The 27,412-nt window shown below is 39.7% G+C and overlaps 1 protein-coding gene and 1 non-coding gene across 2 annotated transcripts; one reads left to right on the plus strand and one right to left on the minus strand.

Moving 5' to 3' along the window:
* Positions 1 to 845: 845 nt before the first annotated feature.
* OPN5 (opsin 5) lies at positions 846 to 27,308 on the minus strand. The gene is made up of 6 exons (XM_059399061.1): positions 27,179 to 27,308; positions 23,166 to 23,285; positions 19,341 to 19,511; positions 15,425 to 15,759; positions 4,123 to 4,364; positions 846 to 909 (listed from the first exon to the last, which is right to left on the minus strand). The coding sequence occupies exons 1-6, from the start codon at positions 27,306 to 27,308 to the stop codon at positions 846 to 848; spliced, it is 1,062 nt and encodes a 353-aa protein (XP_059255044.1).
* On the plus strand, positions 5,475 to 5,581 carry LOC132018825 (U6 spliceosomal RNA). Its single transcript, XR_009404607.1, has one exon. It is a non-coding gene; the product is annotated as a U6 spliceosomal RNA (small nuclear RNA).
* Positions 27,309 to 27,412: the final 104 nt, after the last annotated feature.

The following is a 27,412-nucleotide window of genomic DNA, read 5'->3' on the forward strand; positions in this document are numbered from 1 at the left end:
CATTCTATCCCATCCTTATCTGCATTTCTTCACCTGTACACCTCACACGGTGTTTGTTGAAAACAACCGATGAACAAAAGCAAGAACAATGGTAACAAAGAATAAACAAATAAAAAAATACTTATATATAACTATTTTCACTACATTTGTTTCTTGAGTAGTTATAGCTAGTAATGCCCTATTACATCCACTATGTTAGTAGGTATAACTTAAAGGGAAAAATTCATGTAGGTAAAATTATCATTAGTGGGAATTGTTTTTGCTCTCAAATTCTGAGATAACAAGTTTTCCATTAGGGATTTAAGGAAAAATTGATTTCCCTAGAGGACTGCTTTTTGGAATTACTACCAGTAGAGTGTGACCCTCTGTTAGCACGAGAGAGGAATGGCTGCAAGAATCAGAAGATCCACCAGTCAAAGAACCACCCAAAAATCACCCATCCATTTGAATGGACCCCAAAACTGCCATCCTGGCCCTACATTAAAAAATAATAATTATGATATAATGAAATTAAGTAACATCTTAATAAATAAAATTTTGAAATATTTTTCTTAGTATCTTGGACTTAATACTTTGGGTCATGACAATTAGGTCTTAAAATATAATAAAAGAAAAATTCCAAGAAGACTTATCATAGTAATATTTCTTAAATAGTATCCTATAATATAATTTCCATTTGGCCACTGGAATTTCCCAGCAAATCCTGGCTGAAGGGAAAAGAGGGAAATTGTACAAAATATAAAAATATAATATAAAGAGAAAAGTGTAGTCACAATCAAACATCAACAGCAGTGAAGAGGCAAACAAGTGAATAATTGTGTCCATGAGTGATGCTGTGTCCATCTTCATACCTCTTGATGGATTTCCAACACAGCAGAAGACTTCCTGACTGTGGTTACAGTGTGCAGCCTAGACACAGGAGAAGGAAAATGTAATAACATATATATACACACACACACACGCACACATACACATACTGTGTATGTATATCATAGCAGGCACATCTACCAAGAAGATTATATACACAAGACTTGAATTAGGAAAGAAAATAATAATAATTCACTTTAAAATATTCAAAATCAAGAAATCCCTTGAGTGGAGCTTTCCAAAAACAAGTCACTTGTTCATGGCACATTTCCTATGCCCCAGTGAGTTTCCCATCCTTAGAACAAAATTCATTGCCTCCCTATTGACCTGCCAGTCAGTTGGCCCTGTAAGTTACCTACAAAGATTGTTCTTTGTAAAGATAGCATTCAAACTAAGGTAGTTAAGAGAGGTTTATTAGAATGGCAACGCCAGAATTTAGGGCTTTGTTTTCTGTTCCATATCGTTACTAAAATACCAGGAGAGTAAAATGTCTTGGTCCTTCCCTATGTACCCCCATAGGGTACACGTATATTGCATCTAAGATTGGTCCAGCACCTGAAGTCTGGTTCCCTTGTCACTCAGTGGTCTCTGTGTAGGTTGGGGGAGAGGCCTCTGACTAGAGCAGCCCTCCCAATGTTTTTCTTTCCCAGGTTCTGGTTCACTGGTTTTCAACAATGGCTAGGTATCAGAACCACCTGGGAGAATTAACCAGTGAAACAAACAAATGAAACTTGGGCCAGTCCAGACCAGCTGAAGCAAAATCCCTGCAAGTGGGGTCAAGGCAGCAGTTTTTCAAGGTTCCCTACTTGATTCTAACCCATAGTCAGGGTGGAGAAGCACTGTTTATGAAAATACTGGAGACTATATCTGGATACCCAAATGGGATGAATAATAGCATTTCAAGATGGGCTCTTGGCCATATTTTTTGCTGCAGCTCATCAGCTTTTACTAAAATCTCAGGGGACCCAATTTAGGGGGGGGAAATATGAGTTAACTTTTAATGAACTATAAAAATTACTCAAAATATATTTCCACAATCTCATATTCAACACATTAGCTTTTTTTATCTGAATTCAGAATACTTCCCAAGGGGGTCTCCCATTATAAGCAAATTCATTTCAGAGCTCAGAAGAGGAAAAAACAAGGATATCAATTAAAATAGGTTAATTTGATTGAATTGTTCTGATAGTGCCTTAACAACTCTGGACTGGCTTCAGACCACATTGCTTCATTCTATCCGCTCAATACTACCCACTTTTTTAGCTCCTTAATAACTGCAAAGATAAACAACACCAACAAAAAAAAAAAAAAAAAAAAAAAAAAAAATTTTTTTTTTTTTTTTTTTTTTTTGCTTCTTCGGAAAGTTCTTCCCTGAAAAAGATCCTTCTAAAAATCAGCAACTCATCACACCTCTTCAATATTCCAGATTTGAAAATCCAAGGGCTCCTTCCTGTTTAAGTCCTACCAACTGCCTGCTTTCTACACTGAAAGCTTCAAGACTCTGGAGTAAGGAAACAGCACTTGTCTTCCTCCAGCAAAGTAATTGTTGTAGTTCACAGAAATGGCTAAGGGGAGCAGGTGAATTGAACCGATTCTTGCCTGGCTGGCTTCTCCAAAGGTCCGCGGCCCCAAGTCACCGACTTCCTCATAAATTTCTCCTTTTCATTATTGAGCGTTGAATATTTATGTGCTGCTCACACTTGAGAGTTAATGTACAGAACACAGAATCAGTCCACGGCAAAATTATGAGGTAGGGAGAATTTGCCGTCAGCCATTCCAGTCAAATTCCCATCACCTCTTTCAGAGGAAGGGATACCCATTATCTTCTCCCACAACTGCTCTATGAAAAATACTCTCTCGAACCTGTGTTCATAATAAAGTATTAATAGTTGATAAGGGCAAAGTGTTATTACTGCCAAAATAGATGCATTTTAGAATTTGAACTTATTCAATTCAACAGAAAAGGCATTAACCACCAACAATGTTTAAGAAAAAAAAACAAACCAGTAACATTTGTTAGCTAGCCCTTTCTAAACACGCAGGTGGTGTAATTCTTACAGTTTCAAAAGATGGGTGTTGCAATCAGTTCTTCTCGATTCTAGGCTCTTAGTAGTTCATTTTCCCAAAGATATGGAAAAATAAACCAAACACTGGTCTTGTACCTCTAAATTGTATATTTCTTCCCCTGTACCACAACAACAATGATATTTTTCTTTATGCCTTTTTATTTTTTTTTCATTTGATCCTGTACCCTAGATGGTGAGGAACCTAAAGGTCAAAATATTTGTCAATATTTGTCAAAATATTTTCCCTACGCTCAAGCATAGGGAAAAAATATCTTCCTCAGCTAGTTCTACCTTTTGTTCTCTTCTGTTTCCTGCTTAATGAAGAAAAATAGTATGGAAAAATAACTACATATCTATTGAGTAAGAATTAATAGAAATCAGAGAATCCGGACCTTTTCCACACCCCTCACCTCAGACCACGCACCCAGGTGTCTGATCCACACTCCACCACTAAGACTGGCTCTGCATGGACACAAAGCCCACACATCATTCTCAACACTTTACTCACCCTCGCCTATAGGAAAAATTGTGGCTCTCCAAACTCTCTTTTTCATTTTATAGCAGAAAGAGTGTAGATTGTTTCAAAACCCAATAGACCTGTTTAAATCTCTGTCCTGCTACTTCCTGGTCGTGTAAGCACAAACAGCTCACTTAACCTCACTTGCACCTCCATTTCCTTATCTGACAAAGAGAAGGTACAATAGGGGTCCCTGTGAAAATAACATAAAGAACCTGACAGAGAGTAAAAATGTCACCTCCTTTCTCTCCTTCCTTTGCCTGCCCAAATCCTATACTCATAGCTAATTGTAGAAACATCCCAAACAGGAGAATCTTTTCTGTTGTGAGAACTTAATTTTGAATCAATGCCATGTGGAACCATGCTCTTGGAGTAAAATGGATTTGGTCCCAGATAAGAAAGAGTGAGAAATAGTGACCTCTCAAATGGACATAGCTTCCTATCTTAGTTACTCCACAGTTAAAAATGGAATTAATTTTCTCATTATCTACCCATGACTCCCAACCCAACATATCTGATGACTTGATTTCAGGAATTTTGATGAACAGAAAATTCTCTTTAGGCTACTCCTAAGTGATGAGCTCTAACCCTAAAAAGATAGTATATCAGAATGGCTTGAACCCCACAGGATTCTGAAACAATATTATTCATTTCTGGCTTCTGAAATTTTACCTGAAGTCTTCCAAAGATTTCTTCTTAGTTGCTTTGAGACCACCAGTTTGGCAACAGGCAAATTTGTAATCAATGACCTGGTAAATGATTGGGTTGTACATTGCTGCTGATTTTGCAAGGAGGGTTGGCACCACAGAGAGTTGTATGGGGATGGAGTCTGGCCTTCCAAAAGCTGACCACACAGAGACCACGGCGTAAGGAATCCAGGCTATCAGGAAGCCAGCGCAAATCAGCATTGCTACCTGGTGAGGGAAATCAATAGAACAGAGTCAAGATGCCTGGTGGAAATGATGGGTGGGAGGAGGAGCAGTAGCCCATTTACAACCAAGAAAGTCTATTATTTGTCCATTTATCTTGCCAGTAGGAGACATTTTCTATGTGGACTTCAGAGATGTTTAGCCAGAAGAAGTTATTACAATGACTTATCTGATTTACCACATCCTATCCATTCTTCACTCCAGAAGTTGAATGTACCAAAAGACCCAAAGTTTAACCCTAAAAAAACTGTCAGATTTTACATTGGGTAGGAAAAGACGCTAAGGAGACATCTGTGCTCCTGAAATTTCTAGACTTCCCCACCCATGTTGTTGGAAAATATATTCCATTGTATTTGGTACTAGATAGAAAACATGTTCACCATGAAGAAATTTTAAAACACTCATTTGCCTCAGAAAACAGAAGCTCTGCCCTTGTTGGAAATTTTAATATGAATTTTCTTCAGAGATTTCTATTAAGTGTACTTCTTCTGGCTCATTTTCTCAAGTGTGAGGCTTGGATAGTGGAAAGTTATTAGATATAAAGTAAAATAGAATCACCAAGATTTAACTATAGTGACACAGTGGCATAAAGCAAGACTTTTTCCAGAAAACGCTTTTCTCTCTCACAAAATTATAATTACCTTAGGACCCTCTTAACTTTCAAATCAAAGAATAATTAGAAAGAGGATTTTTAAACACCCTCACTGGTTTCTCACCATCTGCAAACCAGTCCCTCTACTAATGTTGCCCTAATTAGTGCCCTGTAACTACATACCTGCCCTATAGATTATCTCATTTGAATTCAACAATCCCTTTTTACCAAGTGCTTGGTGCCAGACACAATGCCAAGTACTGTTGGGGACACCAAGACACCTTGAGGCTGTAGCCTCCCGGAATACAAACAACTACAGTAAAAGGAAGAATTTAAGTAACAGCAGAGGAGGACCAAATTCCCTGGTACAGGGCAAATTCAGAACAGTTTCATGAGGGACATGGCATACAATCTGCATGTTACAAGTTGAAATAATGGAATAGTAGCAAGATCAGCATGAGCAAAGGCACAGGTATGTGTGAGGTTGGTATAGAAACTAGCAAGTGCTTGCTCCAGTAGCACATATGCGATAATTGGAACAATACAGAGAAGATTAGCATGGCCCCCGTGCAAGGATGCCATGCTAATTTGTGAAGTGCTCCATATTTTTGAGAAAAAGAAAAGAAATTAGCAAGCAATTTACTTTGGCACACGTGATAAGGCTAGAAAGAAAGATCATATCCATGTATTATGGGTTTTGTATAACTTGTGATCGGACTTGTACTTAATTTCTTATGTTTTGAGGCACTAATAGGTTTGCGAGCAGGAGACTTAATGAGAGCTGTGTTTAGGAAGATTTACCTGTAAATTGGAGGTAGAAAAATCACTATTCATTCATTCAATCAACAAGCATTACAAAGCATCTCCTATGCGTTTTGTGTCAAGGATGAAGCAATGAACAAAGCAGACACAGGTTGTTTAGGTTTGTTGAGGCAGCAGGCTAAACAAGAAATGAAAGGGTTCTTTCTTTGACTACTGACACTGGCAAATGAAGTCTAAGCTTTGGTGTTTATTTTAAACATGAGCTCTTTCAGATCTTTGTTAAGAAAGAGTGTACTAACTTTGAAGTATCTTTATACCATTATCTATTATTTTTCTGTAAGATAATGAAATGACATTCAGATTAGCACTCCATGTAGTGGACATCTGCTCTTGCAAATCCACCGTATGTCTTTCATTTCCTCGTAAACTTTAGCATCCACAGCAACCCTTCTACTCCGAGCTGCTGTGTGGAGCCAGCATCACGTGACCCAAGCCTGACCAGAGGACAGCATGCCTCGAGCTACAAGAACAAGAACAGGGATGGGCATTTGACTAGAAAGAGCATCAGACTCATCTTTGTGATTTTATAAGGGATTTGTAGGAAAGGGGGAGTTTCCTTCTATCTCTGAGTTCCCCAAAATCCAGGAAAGATGAAAAGATGAAGCTATCTGAGACAGGCACCACTTCTTCTTCCCTTATCCTCTTATTTAAGAAAGAAAAGAACAGTCTTCCCAACGTAAGGGTCATGACTCACTGGTGTAGAGGATCAAGGATAAGGAATGTTTTATTAGTAATAAAACATTATTTATTACTTTAAAACATTATTTATTATTTTATTAGTAATAAAACATTATTACATTATTACTCAGCCACTTAGAAATCCAAGTGGCTGAGTTCTCTTATAACAAAGTCGTTTCTGTGCACGTGCATTCCAATTTGCTTCCATGAAAGCAGAGCTATTGCACGCAGGGAATGGTCCATAGCCCTATTTGACCTGCAGAACAGCCTATCAGGAGGGTGTTTACCCTGAGAACCCCACATGTGTGGCCTGTGTCAAGAAAGAAGCTTGGAAAATCCACCATGTGTCTTGGGTTATGAAATTCCACCGAAGAAGTTCAAGGCTCATCTCTAAAAATTAACTGCAGCTGAGACACACCTCAATTATACCCATTTCACTCCATTTTCCAAATAGAGTCTAAACCTCAAACAGATGAATGAAGTGAGCCCAGATCTCCTTCTAGTCTTGATGCCCTGTGTCAGGCTCCTGCAGCCCTGCTTTACAGTCCTGAGCCAAAAGTCTTACCTGTGCGTAGTAGCTATCAACCAGACCCAGACCACATGCATTACTCCCATTCGCTTGCTTGCTTTTCCGCCTCTCTGCAGAGGGTTATGCAGGAGAAACTGTATTTCATTTAGTCTGTGTGACTTTTGTTTGTAAATGGAATGGATGCCTCAAGGCTCAAAATGAGGGTCTTTTTTCTAAGTCCCCAAATAAACAATAACTGTATAAATAAAAGTCGCTTTAACAGATGTCTGGGATCTTAACATAGCACCATCCTTTCTCTTTGGTGACTCATGTGATGATTTCATGTATCTCAAAAGCTGTTTTCTGTGTTGCTGTCAAAGTCATTGACAAAAAATAGATTAGAACTTAGTCCATAATATTTTCTAACATTCTACATATTTTCTACTTTTATGAGAGTGTGCAATGGGGAGAGGAAGGCCTTCCATTTGTGTTACATTATCCTTTTTAAAAGGACATCAGAGGAATGCCTGGGTAGCTCAGTGGGTTAAGCCTCTGCCTTCAGCTCAGCTCATGATCCCAGGGTCCTGGGATCGAGCCCACATTGGGCTCCCTGCTCAGCGGGGAGCCTGCTTCTCCCTCTGCCTGCTGTTCCCTCTGCTTGTGCTTTCTCTCTGATAATAAATAAAATCTTTAAAATATTTTTTAAATAAAAGGACATCAGAGAATTAACCATGCTATGGTTTTTAAACACATGGCAAATGAATAATCGTGGTTTTTCTGAGTAGGATAAAACTAAATGCCTTAAACTGAATGATTAGAAATCAAGTTTAGCGCAGAGAGATAAAAGCTTAGATCTAAAAGCACTGCAGAATATTACTTATGTATTTGAAGTGAATACAAAGTTAACATGAGATTCATTTATTTTTTACAATCTTCTCCTATTAAAATATACTCCCCAAAACACTAGAATATTAAATATTAAAGGCATTTTAAAATAAACTCCATAGAAGTTACAAAACTTACATGTTACACTCATTTTCCCAGTGCTTTCTAGTCAAAGTAGAGCGTGTTTAATCTTTCAGCAGTCTGTTCTTTCTTCATTTCTGAGTGTGTCCTCATTTTCATTTTCCAAAATTTCTATTCCAGATATCTTTAAACCAGTTCTAGCACAGACACCTGTACCTGTCAACTTTTTTTAAGTTGTTTATTTTTTAATCGCTTCACTTGTACCACTGCCTTTTGGTTTACTGGAAAAGCAGGAAAACTTCAATTCTTAAATTAGGCAATTTTTGTGGGAGGAAATTCACAGAATGTGTGCTTTGCTTCTACAAAAGAATCACACATCTGCAACCCAGTTAACTTTAAATATATCTTGCAGCAGAGCACTAAGGGATATCTGTAAGTTCCAGCTACAGTTCAAGCTGGCACTAATTTAAGCGTCGCATAGGCAATATTGCTCATAACTGATCAATTCTAGTGAATTAATCATTTAAAGCCATAATAGAACAATGGGACTGAAAGTAAATTCTCCAAATTACGTAAGGCTCTGTCTTTGGTCCCAATTCATCTGAACCATTCCAGCAGATACGGTTTCCGAGAAACAAAGTCCTTCCCTCTCTCTGTGCTGAGATAACATGGATAACATCATGAGTAGAGTTACTTGGGTTTGGATCCCAACTATGGTTCAACTCCACCGACCAGTGTGAGTGAGACAGAACCCCTGGTTCTCTAAGAGCTGGACTTTCAGTTCCTTGCATCAGGCTCCTTTGCTCAGATATGAGTAGGTCTTCAGCCGGTGTTCGGAGCTGTGCACTACCTTGGATAATGAAGTGGATGAGAAAAGGACATGGAATTGATGTAGAAGCGAAGCTTACAAGGAGAGCCAACAAGATGGATTAAATTCCCCACCAGTAACAAGAGTCACCAAATCAGTAGCTAGACCACTGAAAACAAGGGTATTGCAGTGGCTGGGATGAGACAAAGTCACAGGAAGCAAAATCACTCCATGTGTGCATGGAGAAAATGGCAAGGGACCCACAATGGACCAGAACATAGGGATAAGGAGAACTGGTTTTCCTATCTTGAGTCTAGCTAGCAAGCATACAGATTTGCTCCCAATGAATAAAATTAAAAAAAAAAAAAAGAAGGAAAGAAAAAGATATGAAAAGATGATAATGCAAGAGTAAAGGCCAGTCATGAGGCCACTACCCCCACATGCGGGCAGCCTGCCGCTGACTGACATTACCAATGGCGAGGAGGAAGGGGGTGACTTAGCAACAGTGACCTACCTTCGTTGGCCCTCAGTTCCTGATATGTATAAAAATAAGAGTGATATTTAGCCTTCACACCACCTTTGAAGAAATAAAGTAATGTGACAACTCAAAGCAAGTCTAATTTGAGTTTCTTCCTTCCTTCTGTTTTATCAATAGAATGACCACTAAGGCCAACTGTCCCAGACCCCTCATCATGCACTTAGAAAGAAAACAATTCTGAGAGCTTTGTTGTGTCTATACTATCGTGTGAGCCCTGGGGGTGATCCAAGTAGAAAATATTAATTTGTATTTGGAAAAAAAGAGAGACCTGGAAGAAGGAGGGTTCTGCACTTCCCCGCTGAAATTTTCTCGAATCTTAAAATACCACTCTTCTATAAACAAGCAAAAGCTGTGATTGAAAGGAGAAGATGTGAATTAGGTCGTGTCACTCTGTACATCTGTGTTGCAGGGTTTGGGTCTAAAACGGAACACAGCATTCCCCAGTGAGGCAGTGGCTGGCTTAAAGAACAGGAGATACAAATCTGTAAGTATCTGGCTCAAAAAATGAGGGAGACTTGGTTCATTATAACTGAACCAAGCCCTTAAAGTGAGGAAATTGCCACTCAGTGGGGAAATGTAGTCAGGTAGAGAGACCAGGAGGTTTTAGCAGTAAGAGCTATTGCCACCAACCCTCAAACGATCCAACCAATCTAGCCATTTTTATACAACCTGAGAGTTTTAGAAGATAACTTAGACAGCATTTAGTTCCCTTCCCGCACCTCCTCTCACAGGTGAGAAAACCAAGACCCAGCAAGATAAAGTGGTTCACCCAAGGTGAATATTCGGAGTTGCAAGCAACAGAAACTGACTTCAGCCAAGTAAGACAGAAAAGGAATAGGTTGGTTAGGACAGAGAATCCTTGGGAACATTGGACTCAGGATTGAGACCAAGCAGACAGAAATGATGCCCAATGTGATGTCCCAAAGCAGCTCTGATGCAGAAACCACTGTGCTGCAGCCATGCCCCGGGGAGACATCTCCCTGCCCCTTTGCTGAGATCACTATCTTTGAGACCCACAGGCTGGAGCCTGGGGTCACAGCCATATGCCACCTACATGGGAATCTTGGAAAGTCAATGACTGGTCCTTCTGTATCTTTTAAATTAGGAGTCAGCCTTTGCTCAGACATATTGCCCCTCCGCTCCACTTCCCCAAACTCAAAATGTTGGAAATTCCTCAACACAGAAATTCCAAATGGAAAGGGGTTCAGCCACTGGCAGCCAAAATAAATAACAAATGTCAGCTAGGTGAGACTTTCAGTGGGTTCATGGCAAAAGTGGTATTTACCCCAATTTGAAATTCTTTTCTTCAACAAATATAGATGTAATATATATATTTATTTTATAGACTTTTTATATTTAATTTATGTTAACATAATTAATTATATAGTATATGATTTATTTAATATTATAATGTTTAATGTATCATTTTTTAAACTGTGCTATGTCCTAGGGACACAAAATGATTGAAATGATATGGTTGTCACTCCACAGGCCTTACTAACCAACGCTAAAGCCAGACACTGGGCAAATAATCACAAAAGTAAGTGTGTAATTATAAATTAATTATAAATTATGGCCAGTTCTAAGAAGAAATTATAAAGACAGCATTGCCCCATGATGATAGGAAGCTCTGAATTCAATTTGGGGAATGCTTTTCTGGGAAGTGGCATTTAAGCTAAGAACACTTATGAAGAACCAGAAGAAATGAATTAATTGGTTTAAAAAATAAAAAAGCAATGCAGCTCAGCTTTCTCACAAACTGCCCTTAGAGTCCTCCCAGGGGGTTCTCTGAAGATGAACCTCCAAGGATAAATTGACTGGATGGCAGTCAAAGAGAGGAATCACAGGAGGAAAGCAGAGATTTACATTTATAGTTTTTAAAAAGGCTTCACCACCAATGTGAAAGAACAAAGCAAAACAAAATGCCTGCCAGTTATAAAAGGGACAGAGGAACTCAAGCCAGGGGTCAAGGGACCACTTAACACTCATCAAGGTAATTAGATTAAATTAATCTACCCAATTATATATTCATTATAGCAATCTTGATTAAGCTTCTAGTAGGCACCAAGCAGTGAGGCTCAGAAGCAAACAGGACGTGTAACACTTGAGTTCACCTACCTACTACTTGCAAAGAAGGACAAGGGCGTGGCTCAATACAGTGAACCTGTCAAGTGCTCTGATGGCCTGTTGCAGAGGGACTTAAACTAGCCAGAGGCAATCATGAAGGCTTTTTGGTGGAAATACAGGAAATTAAGAGAAATCCAGATGCCCAAAGGATCTAGACACTGCTTGTAGACATGGAACCCATAGATAATCTATTTGTGCTAAATGAGTAAGTATTGGGTACTAGTCCATACAACATCATAATATTTGGAAAAATTAGTCTACGCGTCTGGTATTTTCTTCCTGTGACTCCACTGCCCTCCTCATCAAAGCAGAAGGAATTGTGTTCACTGCATTGTGTGAAGATTTTTTCAAGGGGAAATACCCCAAAATATAAAACATTTATTTCTCAGCCTTGTGAGTTTTAAAATAGAAATCTGAAACTTACAGGATGGAGAATATTTGAGAGAAAGGTGTTTTGAGTATACAAAAAATGACATTGAGTACCCACAGCCAGAAACATGAAGTGGACCGTTTAATTAATCTTACTCAATGGGAACAATTTTAGAGGGATGCACACGATTACAGGTTTCCCACCCTAGATAGGTAAAAGGGTCTACAGCTCAAAGGTGAGGGAGGACCTCAGAGGAGCTGGTAACTGACCTTAAGAAACTGTCTTGTTGCTACTCCATGGAGCAGAACACAGGGAGCCAGGGATGATGCTGAGGGAGCAAAAGACCCAAATGCATTTGGGGATCTCAGAGCAAAAACTTATGCCTTGCTTCACAGGGTCCCAGCCAAGCTCCCAACATACTGATGATGAGTTGCAGTCAAAGGACAGGGAAGTAGCTGGAATTGCTGATGAACCTGAAGAGGGTTTCTGGTTGGAACAAAAAGGATGCAAAGTGACCCATAATAACTGGTGACTGAGACTGGGAAGAAATTTAAATATCTCAGGAATATCAGGGGCAAGACATGACAGCAATCAAACCAGGAACCCCCATCCACTGGCATCCTGGGATTATAAAAGCCCCCCTAGAATTTATACATAGCCCTGGGAGGACAAGGAAGACCCCAATTCAACCGAATTTATCCTGATTGTGTAATATTAAGTTTGTTTTACAAAGTTAAATGCAGGAAATGAAAATGAGATGATACTGAGTCATAGAAACATAAAGAGAATTTTTCTTTGCGTGTTGGTCTTTATTTCTTGGGCTTTTTTTTTTTTTTTTTTTTTTTTGCATACCTCTGTTGGCAATCTGTGAAGTTTCAGCCTGGTACAAAAGTTTACAAAACTGTCATTCTTAAAAAATTAATTCAAGGGAAACTTCAAAGTAGAGAGCTATATGTAGGTGGGATGTCAGTTTTCGGGTGGATAAGACCAGACTAGCAAAATATAGGCCAGATAATAACCCAGCTGGAAATCATTAGCGTACCCAGAAATGATTTTGACCCCAGAATCCAAGGAGGTAACCTTTAAGTAATAAGCTTTTAGACCAGACAATTCTAAAAGATCAGAAGCACCAAGTGAATAAGCAGACTGTCAATCCTGAGAGGTAACTGAATGGAGAAAAAACTCCCTAAGACTATGAAAAGGTCCAGTGTGAGGTTGTTTTTACTTATTTTTACTCAGTAGGAAAAAAATCAAGACCAAAATTAAATGGTAATTGAAAACATTTTAAATTTAGCAGAGAAGATGCCGAAATAGAAAGCTGTGTTTATCAATGTGTGTTGAATTTTGATTTATGTTTTTTGCATAAGTGTTAATAATTAGAAGCATTTTATATTCAGGTTATTTTAATATAAGTTTTATATATACAAGTGAGATACAGACATATTGTATGATATATAACGTATAATATGCCATATAGACATTAATATAATACAATGTCATTTAGTATATGTCAGAAGAAGACGTGTATAAAATAAAATCATACATATAAATACCTATAACTTTTCATTTAACATCTCTTTTGTTAATCTGGACTGGGTGAGCCTTGCTACTTGACCTATACAGTCCAGCCTGTGTCAAGGAGACTGATAACCACAAAGCAAGTTAAATGGTGTGTGCCAAGTTTCACCTTGTATGCATAATGAGCTTTAGAATCACGCAGTAAACAAATTACCCACTGTCCAGAATACACAAAGAACCAGCGGCTAAGGTATTTATAAAAGCTAGCTGTGGGTTGAGTTAGGCAATTCAACTAACGGGAGCACAGATGATGAATAACACGCTCAGAGAAACTGGAGAAGGCCTCATGGAAATAAGGATCTGAACTCATTGAGCAAGACCATCAAAATGTCTTGAGGCTAACACCATTGGAGGGCAGCAAGGGAAAGGAAGTCATATGACATCTCAGCAGCTTCCTGGTATGCCAAACTGTAGGATGACAAGGTAAATTCAAATCCACCTAGCAGTGTGACGGACATCACATCCTTTGCCTGGACACACTTCCATAAAGTATTGAGAAGGAATATTTTTATTATTTTTGCATTCACCCTGTTCCTAGAGCAGTATCTGGTTCTGAGTAAGGTTTGGTTTAAATGTAATCCAAATTTAACTTGGACTGATTTATTTGGATTAATATTTTTTTTTTAAGTCACAGATAAGAGCTAAAAGGAGAGCTAGAAATGAGCTTAATTCATGACCTTGGATTTTATGGAATGTTTTTTCTTGGGTCTTTGTCCAGGTAGAACTGCTCTATTATTAGATTATGAGCATAGATTTAGAATACTGAAGACTTCCTTGGAGCTTTCTTTTACTCAGCATAAGGTCAGCTGGAACCATGAAGACTCTGCAGCTCACCCTGTACAACCAAGAGATCCTTGTACCGTCTCGAAGCATCTGCACTGTGCAGAGAGGAATATTACTAGAACGAAGGCCCTGACTTACTAGAAGTGATCTCAGGTCTGAAGGGAACGGTTACTAGATAGGTCCTGAGACAAGGGGTCTTCAAAGTAGGAAGTAGCGTGAAGGTGCAATATCAATGGTATGATTGATTTAGATACCAGAAGGAATGGTTAGAACTTTGATCTACATTTATTTATTTATTTATTTTATCTTTAAAAGTAAAGTAGAAGTTAGGGCATGTGAATGTTAATATTAGGGAACAGTTGGATGGTATTAGCTGCATGTCATTTATGTTGAGGTATATCCTGGAAAAAAATTTTTTTTCAATGTAAGGGTAAGACAAGATGATGATGGAAAGACCACTGTCTTACACTTTCCCAGAATTTCTAGAAGTTACGAGAGAATGAAGGAACTACAGTTTATTTAACACCTTCCATGCACCAAATGATAGAATAACATATTTTATCTCATCGAATCTCCACCACAATCCAAGGAGACAGATGTTACTATTCTTGTTGCACAAGTGAGAAAATAGAGATTCAAAGAAGTTCCGTATCTAGGTCTGGATCACAAACTGGCAAGTGTTGGTGATGGAATGAGAACCCTAGTCTATTCTCAAATTGTGTGTTCCTTTCCTCACATAACAGTCTCTAAGGAGGTGTAAATTCTGAAACTAGCATTGACCAAGGGACTCAACCATGCAGAAACTTCTCTTGTATTAAGACAAGTTTCCCATAGGATAGTAGATGTGGTAAGCTCTTACTCTGTAACGTGAGCTGACAGAATGTTCCTAACCACATCCACCAAAGTCCATACAAAACAGTACAAATACTGGGAGGCATTTTATGATGCATAAAAGTTACTATTTTTATGACTTAAATAATTTTTGAGAACCAAGAATATCTTATTCAATAGAGAAAATAAGCTTCCAGTAGATCCACCATACATACAAATTCAGTAGATATTAAAAGTGTGTGTGTGTGTGTGTGTGTGTGTAAATGAGAGAGAGAAACAGTGAAAAGAAATATTACAAAGGTTTAGATAAATAATAGCAAAGCGCAGAAATACATATAGAATAGAGATTCTAAGTTCACCCAGTCCCCAATATTCCCTATCCTCTTTGCCCTATGAGGTTTTAATTGATTAGAAAACCCCTCGGTAAATTATTACTGTAATTACCTTGGTCAGTTTCATTTCCAGCACATGGCTGCTATGTATCCGACTGTCGAAATGAGCTACTTCTTTAGAGGAAGACTTAACCTTAGCAATGATCTTCACATAGGAGAACACAATCACAGCCGTTGGGAGTAAGAGGCAGAAGAAGAGGATGTTCAGGATGAAAATCTGGCCACCCACGGAGGCCTGGGCCAGCCACCAGTCCAGTGTGCATGAGGTTCCGAAGGGCTCAGGTGCGTAGTCCCCCAGACCTACCAAGGGCATGGTGGTCCAGAAGGAAGCATAGGCCCAGATGACTGCCAGGCAGATGTAGGCGTGCTTTCTTTTCAGCCAAACCCCTGGAGGTAGAAGAAAAGCATTACCGGGATGTAATCTGCCCTACACCCAAATACCTCCCCTCGATATGTCAAATTCCACATCCAAAGAGTTATTCCATTGGATTCTGGGAGAAGTGGTCAGACAACTGAATTCTGAGGGAGAGTGGAGTGAAGGGAGAAAAGTTCCAGAGCATGGGCCTTTTTCCAAGCGAATAAAATCAGAAGTGCTTTCACAGGGAAGGTTTCCATAGGCACGCAGGAGCCTTGGGAAGGGTAAGTGATAAAAGCTGAGGAAAGGGGACAGTAGAAAGAAGGATGCCAAAGACAATGAAGGAAGGATCTTAAGAAAGCATCCAGTATGACCTTTGAGATCCTATCCAATACAAGGCCAATTGGTAGAACAGAACGACCAAGCCCCCAAAAGCATGTATTATTGGTTCATCCAAGGTGGACTCCTTCAGGGAAGGTGAGAACTGGTGACACATTGCTTGCACCTTTCAATACCCTTCTCCCTAAAAGCTTTCTCATCTCATCTCATTCATCTTCCTAAACGCTTGTCAGTGGGGGTCAGTGGGCCACAACCATGACTGAGTGCTGAGATATTAAAGTGACTGATCCTGCTTCGTGGGAGCAGGTTTTGAATCTTCAAACATGACAAACACAACAGTCAAGCTCACACAGCCATACCAAGAGAGGTAGAGAATCTAGGTAGGTTGCATCATGTTCTGCAAAAGTAATACTGTGAAAATACTTTCAGGAAAAAAAAAAAAAAATGAGCTCTAGGTTTTTCAGAACTAATTTCCATCAACCAAAAGAGAATTCCAAGAAGAACTGGTGTAGTCATATAAAAAAAGCTATAGAACACTAGTGATCACTTTCCAAAGTTTACCATAACCACCCAAGACAGGGAAGCCTGATCTAATGCTGCAGCCTGCTTGTGGAATTACCTCCATACTCCACTTATCATCTCAAAGAGAAAGGGCCAGAGAAGCAAATCCTTACTGCCTTGGTTTTAGAGTAGCAGACAAGAAATATCAGGACACAGTCAACAAAAGCGAAATGGACTCTTCAACACAGACACAAGGCGCGCTTCCGCTCAGAGCCATATGCAGTTTAGGAAGTCAGTAGGGTCTACTTCTTCTTGTTTCTAGTGTTTGACCTTCTTCATGTACCCTTTCTAGATGCCCACATTCTTAGCAGTAAAATGGAGGAAATAAGAATACATTGCTTACAGGTTTTGATAAGGGTTCAAAGAAATAATGCAAGGCCTGATTTGCAAACTACAAAGGACTACATTAACACAGATTTTTACTCCTATGTTTGTCTCAGCACTAACAAGAAATATAGATTGTATCTATGCTCTATGGTCTCTCTTTTTTTTTTTTTTTCCAAATACATGGCATTTTGTATCAGAAAATTCAAATTTCTCAAGCCCAACCAGAGAGAGGTAACAATCATGTAGCCACAATATTTATCAGCTCCTGATTATCCATTATAATGGATAAAACACTGGCACGGATAATCACATATATTTAGGGGAATGTGCATACGCATACGTATAAGCATTTATGGTTAGGGTTACTTGGCGAGGTGTTGTATACTTACATTCGAGTATGGTGAAATGCTGTCAAGTACAGGAGGGAGTAGATTAGTAGATTGGTTCTGTGTTGCTCCAGAAGTCAGAACTAGGACCAATGGGTGGAGGTTACTGGGAGGCAGTTTTGTCTCAATATAAGGAATAACATTGTAACAATGAGAGCAGACCAATCAGAGAATGGGCTGCCTTGTACAGTAGTAAGCTCCCCGTCACTGGTCACTGGAATTATTCAAGAAGAGGCCAAATGGCTGTCTGTCAGGGATGCCTTAAAACAATTTATCACATTAATGGGAGAAAGGTCTCCATGTTCCCAAGCGGTCTTCTAATTCCAACATTTTAAGACACTGTAGATGGTTGAATCATGAGTCAAATCAAATGGTGAAACCATTCTACTGAGGTTCAATCTTAAAAGAAGATGGAAATATATATACAGTTCCCATATAGAGTGATGCCCTACAATGATTCTGGGGGTGGACAGTACCACCTCTTTAATGGACACCAAGCCTAAATTCAAGGCAATATTTAAAAAGCAGTGACATCAAGGAATTCCTCAAATATCCCCAGGAAGCTGAAATTCTGCCTTCTCCTCTATAAAATCTACATTTATGATCTACTTGATGTGACCAAAAATAAGTTGGTAGTAAGTATAGGACTCTGAAGTCATCCAGGATATACATAACTGAATATTTTTTTATATTTTTGGAAATTCTGATTTCAGTTATTTCCATTGGAAGTGTTAAGCTGTTTAGAAAAAGAGATGGAAATTTATAAAGAAAAAACTGAGTGCTAGTTTGCGAAGATGATAGTCCATGACCTTACCCTCCCCTGCATGGTTTCCTTGGAGTCTGGGACTATAAACTTCTAAATATAAAGGAAAAGGGATGTCTGAATGTCTCCATCAGTTAAGCATCTGCCTTCAGCTCAGGTCATGGTCCTGGGGTCCTGGGGTCCTGGGATTGAGCCCACATCAGACTCCCTGCTCAGTGGAGGGTCTGCTTCTCCCTCTCTCTCTCTCCCTCCCCCTGCTGGTACTCTCTTGCTCTCTCACTCAAATAAATAAATGGAATCTTGAAAAAAAAAAAAAAAAAAAGCTTTAAAATAAAAAGGAAAATTCCACCACATTGAGAGTATGAAGTTGACTTGATGCTTCCCACCTCAGGCTCCAGGCCATCCTCCATCTCCACGGTCACAACTGTTCTGATTGACAGATTAACAAACAGAGCAGCGTTTTCCAGAGGGAGCAGATACTATTCCCTGGGCGCACCTGGTTCTCAGTATGAAAGAGAGGGACCCAAAGTCTTCTCTTTGGGATTCAGTAAGTTCCCAAAAGCCCAAGAAACAAATGTAATCAAAGTTTATTTTTAACATGTTGTTACTATAAAACAAAACAAAACAAAAAAACCCTTGAGCCTGAAAACTTTTTTATAGCTTGGCTCTCCCCTTATCAACGCTTCTAGTTACTCATCTTCCTACCTACAAAACCACAATAAGTGTGTTGACTGATATTTCTGCATGTGTCCTTTCTTGTCAGCACCTGCACGGCTCTCTAGCTTGGAGCTGGAATCTTTGGAATTCCTCATCTCTGAAATCACAGGGAGCCTGAGGCCTAACGGAGGATCAGAAACATTTTTCTTATAATTTCACTTACCATGTAGGGGACAAGCTAAAATATCTTGGGCCTGACATCCTTTCAGTGCATCTTATTTCTTGGTTTGCATGGCAAAACATGGTAGAGGCTTACACAGATTATACAAGGAAATGATGCTTGCCAAAATCATTGTAGCCAAACACCAGACATTCCTATAAAAGTAGTATTAAAAGAAACCTACATCGACACAGGTTCAGATTTTTTAAACTTAAGTTAGAACAAAATAGGCTCTAAGTAGAAATACTCTTGGTCTCTTAGGTTATTAGCAATCTTTGTTCATTACCTATCGGTACAATATTTACAGTCTGACAATCCACTAGTTTTGACTATCGGGGAATGAGAAACCTTCATACTTACCATACGATAAATAGCAGATTTTCAGATACCGATCCAGGCTGACAGCAGTCATGGTGATGAGACTTCCACAGCCAAAGAAAAATCCAGCCCATCCGTACCAACGGCAGCCAATCCAGCCAAACACCCAGCGGTGACAGAAGCAAGAGATGATCGTGAACGGTTTGCCTACAACTAGAGCGCCAAGCAATTTGTCAAGGGAAATTCCCTCTAGTTAAAATTACCCACCTGCCTCAACTCACTGTTGAGTCATATTCTATTCAGACAAGAGATAGCTATTTTAGTTAATGTTAGGTTTAATCTGATTGCAACCAGACCCAGATTTCTGGGATTTAAACTATTCCTCAAAACAATAAAACAAGCCAAAGTCAGACAGGGAGACAAACCCTAAGAGACTATTCATCATAAGAAATAAACTGAGGGTTCCTGGAGGGGAAGGGAGATTGGAGATGGGGGATGGGATAATGCAGTGATGGGCATTAAGGAGGGCACGTGATGTGATGAGCCCTGGGTGTTCTATAAGACTGACGAATCCCTGGCCTCTACCTCTGAAACCAATAATACAGTAGATGTTAATTAATTGAATTTAAATTTAAAAATACTGAATTGGAAATAAATAAATGAATAATGAATAATAAAAAAAAAACTATGCCTCAGCTTCTGTTAGTGTTTTTGTGTTTTGTACTTTCTAAAAAAAAACATTCTTCTACTCTAATTCAAGCCCTGCACTCTTCATATTCAGCTATTATATTTAATCTTCACCCTCCTGGAAGGGAACATGCTGAGGAAGCTCTTCATGAGCTCTGTGTGATTGATCTATCTATCTATCTATCTATCTTTCTATCTATCATAAGGCTCCTTAAATTTATTTCCTTAGGAAAACCAAGGAACTCATACTCAGAGGTGCCAGCCCTGCCCCATCCCTCCCAGGTGTGTCTCTTCTTCAACAAACAGAGGTACAAGTTATAAGTTCCTATTAGTGCAGTCAGGTAACATGTATTTCTCAAGTGCCTTCTGTAAGCCAGACACACATCTCCCCTAGTTTGTTTTGTTGTCTAGATAGCGCGTTTCACACTCCATCTTTCTGGACTGTGCACCCCCCTATTAGGGCTCCCTAATCCCAGTGGCCTAGCCCGATTGTCAGTGAGGAAACTGAGTATAAAAGGACTATTTCTTATTCAGCAAATAATTATTCAGTGCCTCTTATGTAACAACCACAGAGCAAGGTGATAGAGGACAAAGTGGAGGTCGAGACTGACAAATGTATTTTATAGTAGAGGGTAGATAAGAGAAATATATAATTGATAATATAAAATATGATACTATGGCATGATAGTCATTAGTCCTGAGAGGAAAAATGAATTGGAAGGAGATAGACAGTAATTGTTGTTTTATATAAGGGGATCAGGGAAGACCTCTCTGAGAATGTGACATTTAGGGAGATGTCTAAATCACCGGTAGAGATCGCAAACAAATGTCTAGAGGGGAAATATTCTAGGCAGAGGAGACACAAACTCAAAGCTTGAGCTAAGTGTCAGCTGTGTGGGTGCTAAAAGCAGCAAGAGACAAGTGAAAGTGACTGGGATGGAGTGAAATTAGTGTCTGTTGTGCCTGGGACTATTTTAAGCTTCCTTCTGGAATGGAACCTTTGGTAAACCTTTGGAATGTCATTTAGAATGCCTCTCCCTTCTTCACTTAATAGGATGGTTCTGAACCCGGCTGCACACCAAAATCACTGGAAGAGTTGTTTTGTTCTTTGTTTTTATTTTACTTTAAATATCAATTTCCAGGACTCTAACCTCCAGAAAGTCTGATATAATTTATCTGGAACGAGCTCAGGCATCAATATATTGCAATATACTTTTTCTTTTTTTTTTTTTTTTTAAAGCTCCCCAGGTGATTCTAATACACAATTGCAAGCCACTGGTATATAAACAACAAATATTAGTAATATAGATGAAATACACCTGGTCTCTACCATGTACTTCAAGGTGCTTAAAATGGAATATAGTTGACCAAGAAAAAAAAACAAAATAGATGAAAATGTTTAAGGTTTATTGTACTGGAAAATGTATTAGAGATACTCATAGTTGAGAAATGATCTGGGTTCATCAGCAAAAGCTATCACATGGCAGAAAATGCCTTCTTACTGAATTACTCTGAAGACATAGGCAGAGTAAGGAGGTGGTTTGTGCAATTCTAGAGCAGGTTTGCTTGGTGGAAAGCATTTTCAGTGTATCAGACCAACTAAAGACATCTTTATTCAAGCATAGACTAATTCAGCCTTAAACATGAATCTAGTAGTATTCGCTGGTGAAGGATGTGGATGGAAATGGCAGGTTTCAGTCGAGCACTTTACGTTCAGTACCAGGGAGAGAGCCGATCGGGGTTCGCCGGGAGAGGGGGAACCCGGAAAGCAATCATTCATGTTGCGACACCGCCATCGTGTGGCCCTTTCTAAAATGGCAGTCATTGTGCCGCCTTGCAAATTGCCTGCGGTTCCTTTCAGCTGTTTTCATCCCAGGAGGCCTGACACAATATGCTTCTCTTAATGTCAGTGTGCATTTCCGATAAGAGCTCTTGATATCTAAACCTGTCCATACTGAGTAAAGCCCCCCAAGCAACGAAGACCACGCAGACCCTCAAGGGCAACACATCTGATGGTGAGAAACAGTGATTCGATAGGTAGAGGCTTCTTTATTGAGCCTTGTTTTTGGAGACTGGCATTGGCAGAAAAATCCACTTATAAAGGGAGAAACAAATGTCAAGAAACATTTTAAAAGAGACGTTTTAGATGGGAAACTGCTAAAAAGTTTCCAGTGGAAAGAGGAATTGCTGTGCACTGTTTACACTCAGTTTCCCCAATTCTAGTAACTTAAGACCATACTCCAAACAACAGGATTTGGGATTCAAAGGCAAGTTTGAGTGTATTTAGACAACCTTGGGACTTTATAGATGAAAGCAAAGGGAGGCTACTTATCCAAAATCATTTATATTTATAAAAATGAATTACAAGTAAAGAGAAATTTTATTCCAATTCCCCCTTGGCAGGATTATCAGAGAAGCCAAAGAAGCAAGAAATAAGCCAGTGGTTTCCAATTTTGCCTGCACATTAACTTACCTGATAATACCAACTTTAAATATCCTGAGGCCCACATAATAGTCTCAACCAATTCAATAAAAATTTCTGGGTATAAAACCCAGCCATGAAGTTTTTTGCTTTTCTGTTGCTGTTTTGTTTTGTGTTTAAGTTCCCCAAGTGGCTTTTTTGTGCATCCAATTCCAAGAAAGACTGACCTGGAGGCTTCCTATGCTTGCAATTAGTCCTGAAGCCACACTTCAATGAACCAGCAGGTCATTGAAAGATGGGAAATTGAAAGACGGAAAAATCCCATCTTCCTAAACTCACCTCTCAGACTGTCTCTGCCCATCATTTAAGCTTCAAGACCTAGCCCCTTGGCGTTTATTTTAACGGAGTCCCCTGTGTGTGGCGGGGGTGTAAAGGAACCCAACACTGTGATCTGTAAGTTTCTGTCTTCTCAATCATTTAGCCGGTACACTTTGAGGCTCAGCATTAAAAGGTATCATTCATCATTCCAAATTGTCTCCTTGGTATCTAACACGCTCAGCACACAGAAAAGACTCAACGAATGGTAAATGGATGAGCTCTTTAACCCGATGACACTCCGTTGACTTACCACAACCTCAGTAAAGATGACTGGTGAAGGAAGGAGTGACAGGAGGCGGGGGAGGGGTGATCTCTGAGCCAGGGGGGACTTGAGAACGGAGCACAGCTCAAACCCCCCAAAGAAGAAATGGCTGCATTACCTGAAATGCCCAGATCACAGATTGCTAAATTGATAGTCATTATTTCCGCAGGTCTCAGCTTCTTCTTTCGTCTAGAAGACATATAAAGGACATACCCGTTTCCAAATGTGGACAGAATCCCTACAAGGAAAAATATAAATTCCCTTCGTCAGCACTAGGATTTGGAGTTCACTCAGATATGAAACACTTCTCAATTTCAAAAATGGACACCATAGATTTAGAGGGTAGTGAGAGGACTCTAAATAAAAAATCTAAATTAAGAAGATGAAGTAAAAAGCATGAGTTGCGAGTGACAGGTGAGGGATGGGTTGCCTCCAAAGGGATAGGAGTCAGGGATTATAAGACTGAACTTACCCAGAAAAAGGAACTGCTAACTTCCCAGTGAAGCTCAGGAGGGGTGGGAATCCCCATGGTCAGTTCTTGTACTGGCCCCCAGGATGGAGTATTTCCTCCGCCATTTTTACCGAATATCGGCTCTCTAGAACTCCCTCCCTCTAAGAAGCAGGGTTAACCCCTTGGCTCTTGGTACACGCTGAAGCTGAAGTGACCCCAACCAGACAAGGTGCTTTCACTATCACTGTGGACTGCTGAGGGAGCACCAGCATTCAGGAGAGGTAGAGGCCAGACTGGGCTGGCATAACCTCCTGAGAGGAAAGGGTCATCTCCTGGAGACACATCTCAGGACATTTTGCCTCCTGAGGACACATGGACGCTGGGTGTCTGCAGCTACTACTGGACTAGGTATTAAGGGGAAGTAGGTGACAGTGGATAATATGGGCTCTCCCCTCCCACCAAAGGGAGAGCAAGTGACCCTCAACCCACCAACCTACCAATAGTGGTATAAATGTGTTCCCACTTTTTTATATCCTTTTATTAATGACTGATTGGCTTTGGCATTACAATGATACTGTTCAAAAGTTCTTACAAACCCAGTTTAAATCCAAAAAGACCCAATCCCTACTGACTTTAAGAAAAGAATACACCTACTTCCATAGCTTAACATGTAGAGTAGATTTCTTCAGGAATTCTTGCTTCATAGTGTAGCTGTGTATAAATGAGAATCTGGTACAGCTGCCTTTAGTAGTAAGGAATAAGGAGAGTATTAACAGGAGAAACCCAGATTTTTCTATTTTAATTTCTACTTCTCCACCACAATTCATTTTGGGGGCAAGGAAAGAAATGTGTGTTTCGCCTGACGGTATGAAACCACCAGGAATGAACTGCATTGTGCTTTTAGGAAATTATGAATCCCTGGGGTCAGTGCTGCCTAGTGGTCTGTTAAAACCTCTTTCGATTTCTTAAGACAGAAGAGGAAAAATAGAAGAGATTACGGAGTTCTAGAGCAAACCAACTAACATGAAACCTATGTCTCAGTAAAGGAAAACAGCTAGCAAGGCACACTGGGAAATTCATGTGAAAACATGGCTTAAGGAATTTGAAACAAATGCCTTCTACTTTGTATTCAAGAAGTTTGAGAACAATAAGCATACATATGTAATTGATACACAAAGCTCCTTTAAATACCCTGTGTCTTCCTACTTCTCTTTTGAGAATATTGATTTTCTTACTCTTCCTTTCTTAAATTATCTTTATTATGTTTCATAAGGCTTTACCCAGTGCCCAAAGCATTATCAAAAAATAGTCAACTCTCTGTGAGCTGCCGGCAGATGATTCCCAGAGACAGTTGTAGGGGATTATCAAGAGAATGCAAACATTCTTGAAGATAGTTAAAGGAAAGCAAGATTAAGAAGCTAAAGGCTAAAGGCAGGGGTGGGGGTGGGAAGGACATTTTTTGATTATCAAAATCCTGAATCTTTCTAGGAATACAAAACGAGGGAACCTCACTTATAAACTGTTAATCAACCAAGTATCTACAGTAAAAGAGTCGAAGGGTGGGTATGGGTCTCTAATGTACTTCTCCTCTATTCCAAACTCAGATGTATCTTTTCATCCTCCAGTTTTCCCAAAGACTTTCAGTATTTAACAAAACTCGCCAAGAATATCATTCCACTCTTTTCGCTTAAAAAGATATCTGCGCATATCCCCATACCTATCCTAGAAGGGGTAAAACCCAAACATAGCACCAAGTCCAAGACTGGGTCTAGATGAATCCAAATCCCTCCAAAGGACCTGGCCTCATCCTGAATGACCCTTCTGGAACATGGCTCCGCCCCATCTCCCTGAGTCACCTGATGTTCCCTTTGTTTGAGGACTCTTTGGGGACCTATTTTTCTAGCTTCACCTCAGCCATGCCCATTTGAATCTGACTCTGGATTTTCCATCCATCCCCACATGCAACAAGGGAGCAGTTTTCCTGATCCCGCTCCTCCCAGCCTCGTTGTCTCTCCTCCTGAGATCTCCCATGCCTGGGCGGGGAATGGAGGTGATCCCTCTCCCTCTTCTGTTTATCTGGAGTGCTCCTTTTTAACTCAATTCTTGCAACTGATTGAGACAAATTCAGTTTATAAGATGTCAATTTTTCCGCCTTTTCTGATCATTGGAAGTACTTCTGTTCATTGAAAATGCAATGTGGGTTTTACTACCAGAGAGTCCCTGTGCAGAAAGAGACTTTGCCCATTTTATTCACTGCTGTATTCCCAGAAACTTACAGTGGCAAAGAATGAGCACTCCATATACACTTGGGTTGGAAAGGACGCGAGAGTCCATTTATAAGAAATAGAATTTAAATCAGTGTCATAATTGCTGATCATAAAGCCAAGGACCCAGGGAATCCCCTTGCAGTGAAATTTCTGATTCAATCTCATCAATTCCTTTTGCCTCAAGCACTGACCATAGAGGTATCTCCAGACTTTTCTAATGATATTTGCTAATTTCAGGAGGTTAAATGAAATTCTTAGCCCGTAATAAAGAGATGAAAAGAGAAGGAGGGAGGAAGAGAGAAAAGGAGAAAGACAGGGAGAGAGGGAGAGAGAGAACTTGACCCAAATCTGAAAAGATTAAAGGCAGACACACCTAAAGAAATAACCCACCTGTGTACTGGTTACCCAAATTTAAAACAACAGCTTTAAATTTAAGAAGTTTTATGCTCAAACTCTAATCGCCTAGACTAATGTTGTCGAATAGAAATACAACGTAAACCAGAAATGTGAGCCATACATACTTCAAACTTTTTCCAGTAGCCACATTAAGCAAAGTAAACATAACACTGAATTCATTTTAGTAATATATCTAGCCTTATACAGGCAAAACGTTACAGGTTTGACGTGTAGTCAGCTTGTTTTACTTAGTCGTGAACTATCTCACAATATTTTTGCTAGGGCTAAGTCTTCAGTGTCTCACGTATACTCACACTATAGCACTTCTTTTGGACAAGTCACCGTTCAAGTGCTCTGCAGACACACGTGGCCATGGCATTGGAGAGCATAGTCTGGAAGCAGGTGCACCATGTTTTGGATGATGCACAAATTTTTGACCCTGGGCTGACTCCCATTTCATTACCAGTATGTTTTTTCAACTCTCACCAAACTCACTTAGTAATGCCAACATAGAGCAACTCTCCTTTAGGTGCAGTAAATTTCTTGTGTCCGTTGTGACCACAGCCTGGGGACAGTTTCCTCAGTTGTGACAGGAGGAGGCTGAACTAGGAGATTTCTAAGGTCTGTTCTGAGCCTATCATCTTGTGATTATATTAAAAGCATTTTTTTTTTATGTAAAAGCACTCTATTTAAATAAGATATCCTTATCATTAGTTTTGTGATTCAGAAGACAAACCTACTCTTAACACAACCAATATAGTCCCAGGATAAATGATTTTGCTGTAAAACTTCTTTGATTTTCGAGGGAATAGCCATCACTAATAATAAAGATCACCAAGTCATTTCTATAAAGCAGTCACTGAACCCTGCAATGTGGCCCCATCATCTACCTTCCTCCCACTCTCCACCCCCAGTCAAAACATCTATGTAAGGATGTGAATCCTTGTGCAAAATCAACATATTAGCCTCTGAATTTTCTAGCTGCAGCATTTGCACAGAAAAATTAAGGAAGCTTACCAATTATTGTTAAGTAAAAGCCAGCCACTAGATCCGCTTCCCAGGAAAGTTTGGAAGCAAAGGGATCCCCTTCTCGGAGGTAGTGTGGCAGGTGCTCATCCTGGGGCAGGGCAGTGTGGTTTAGTGCCATGCTGTGCTCAAGCGACCAGGAGTCTGGAAAGCAAATCAGTAGAGATGGCAACAGACCCGAATGAGCCAACTTGAACCAGCTCATAACCATGCCCCCCGCTTTTA

Source organism: Mustela nigripes, chromosome 5, assembly GCF_022355385.1.
Source record: "Mustela nigripes isolate SB6536 chromosome 5, MUSNIG.SB6536, whole genome shotgun sequence".
In the NCBI taxonomy this organism is placed as follows: Eukaryota; Metazoa; Chordata; class Mammalia; order Carnivora; family Mustelidae; genus Mustela; species Mustela nigripes.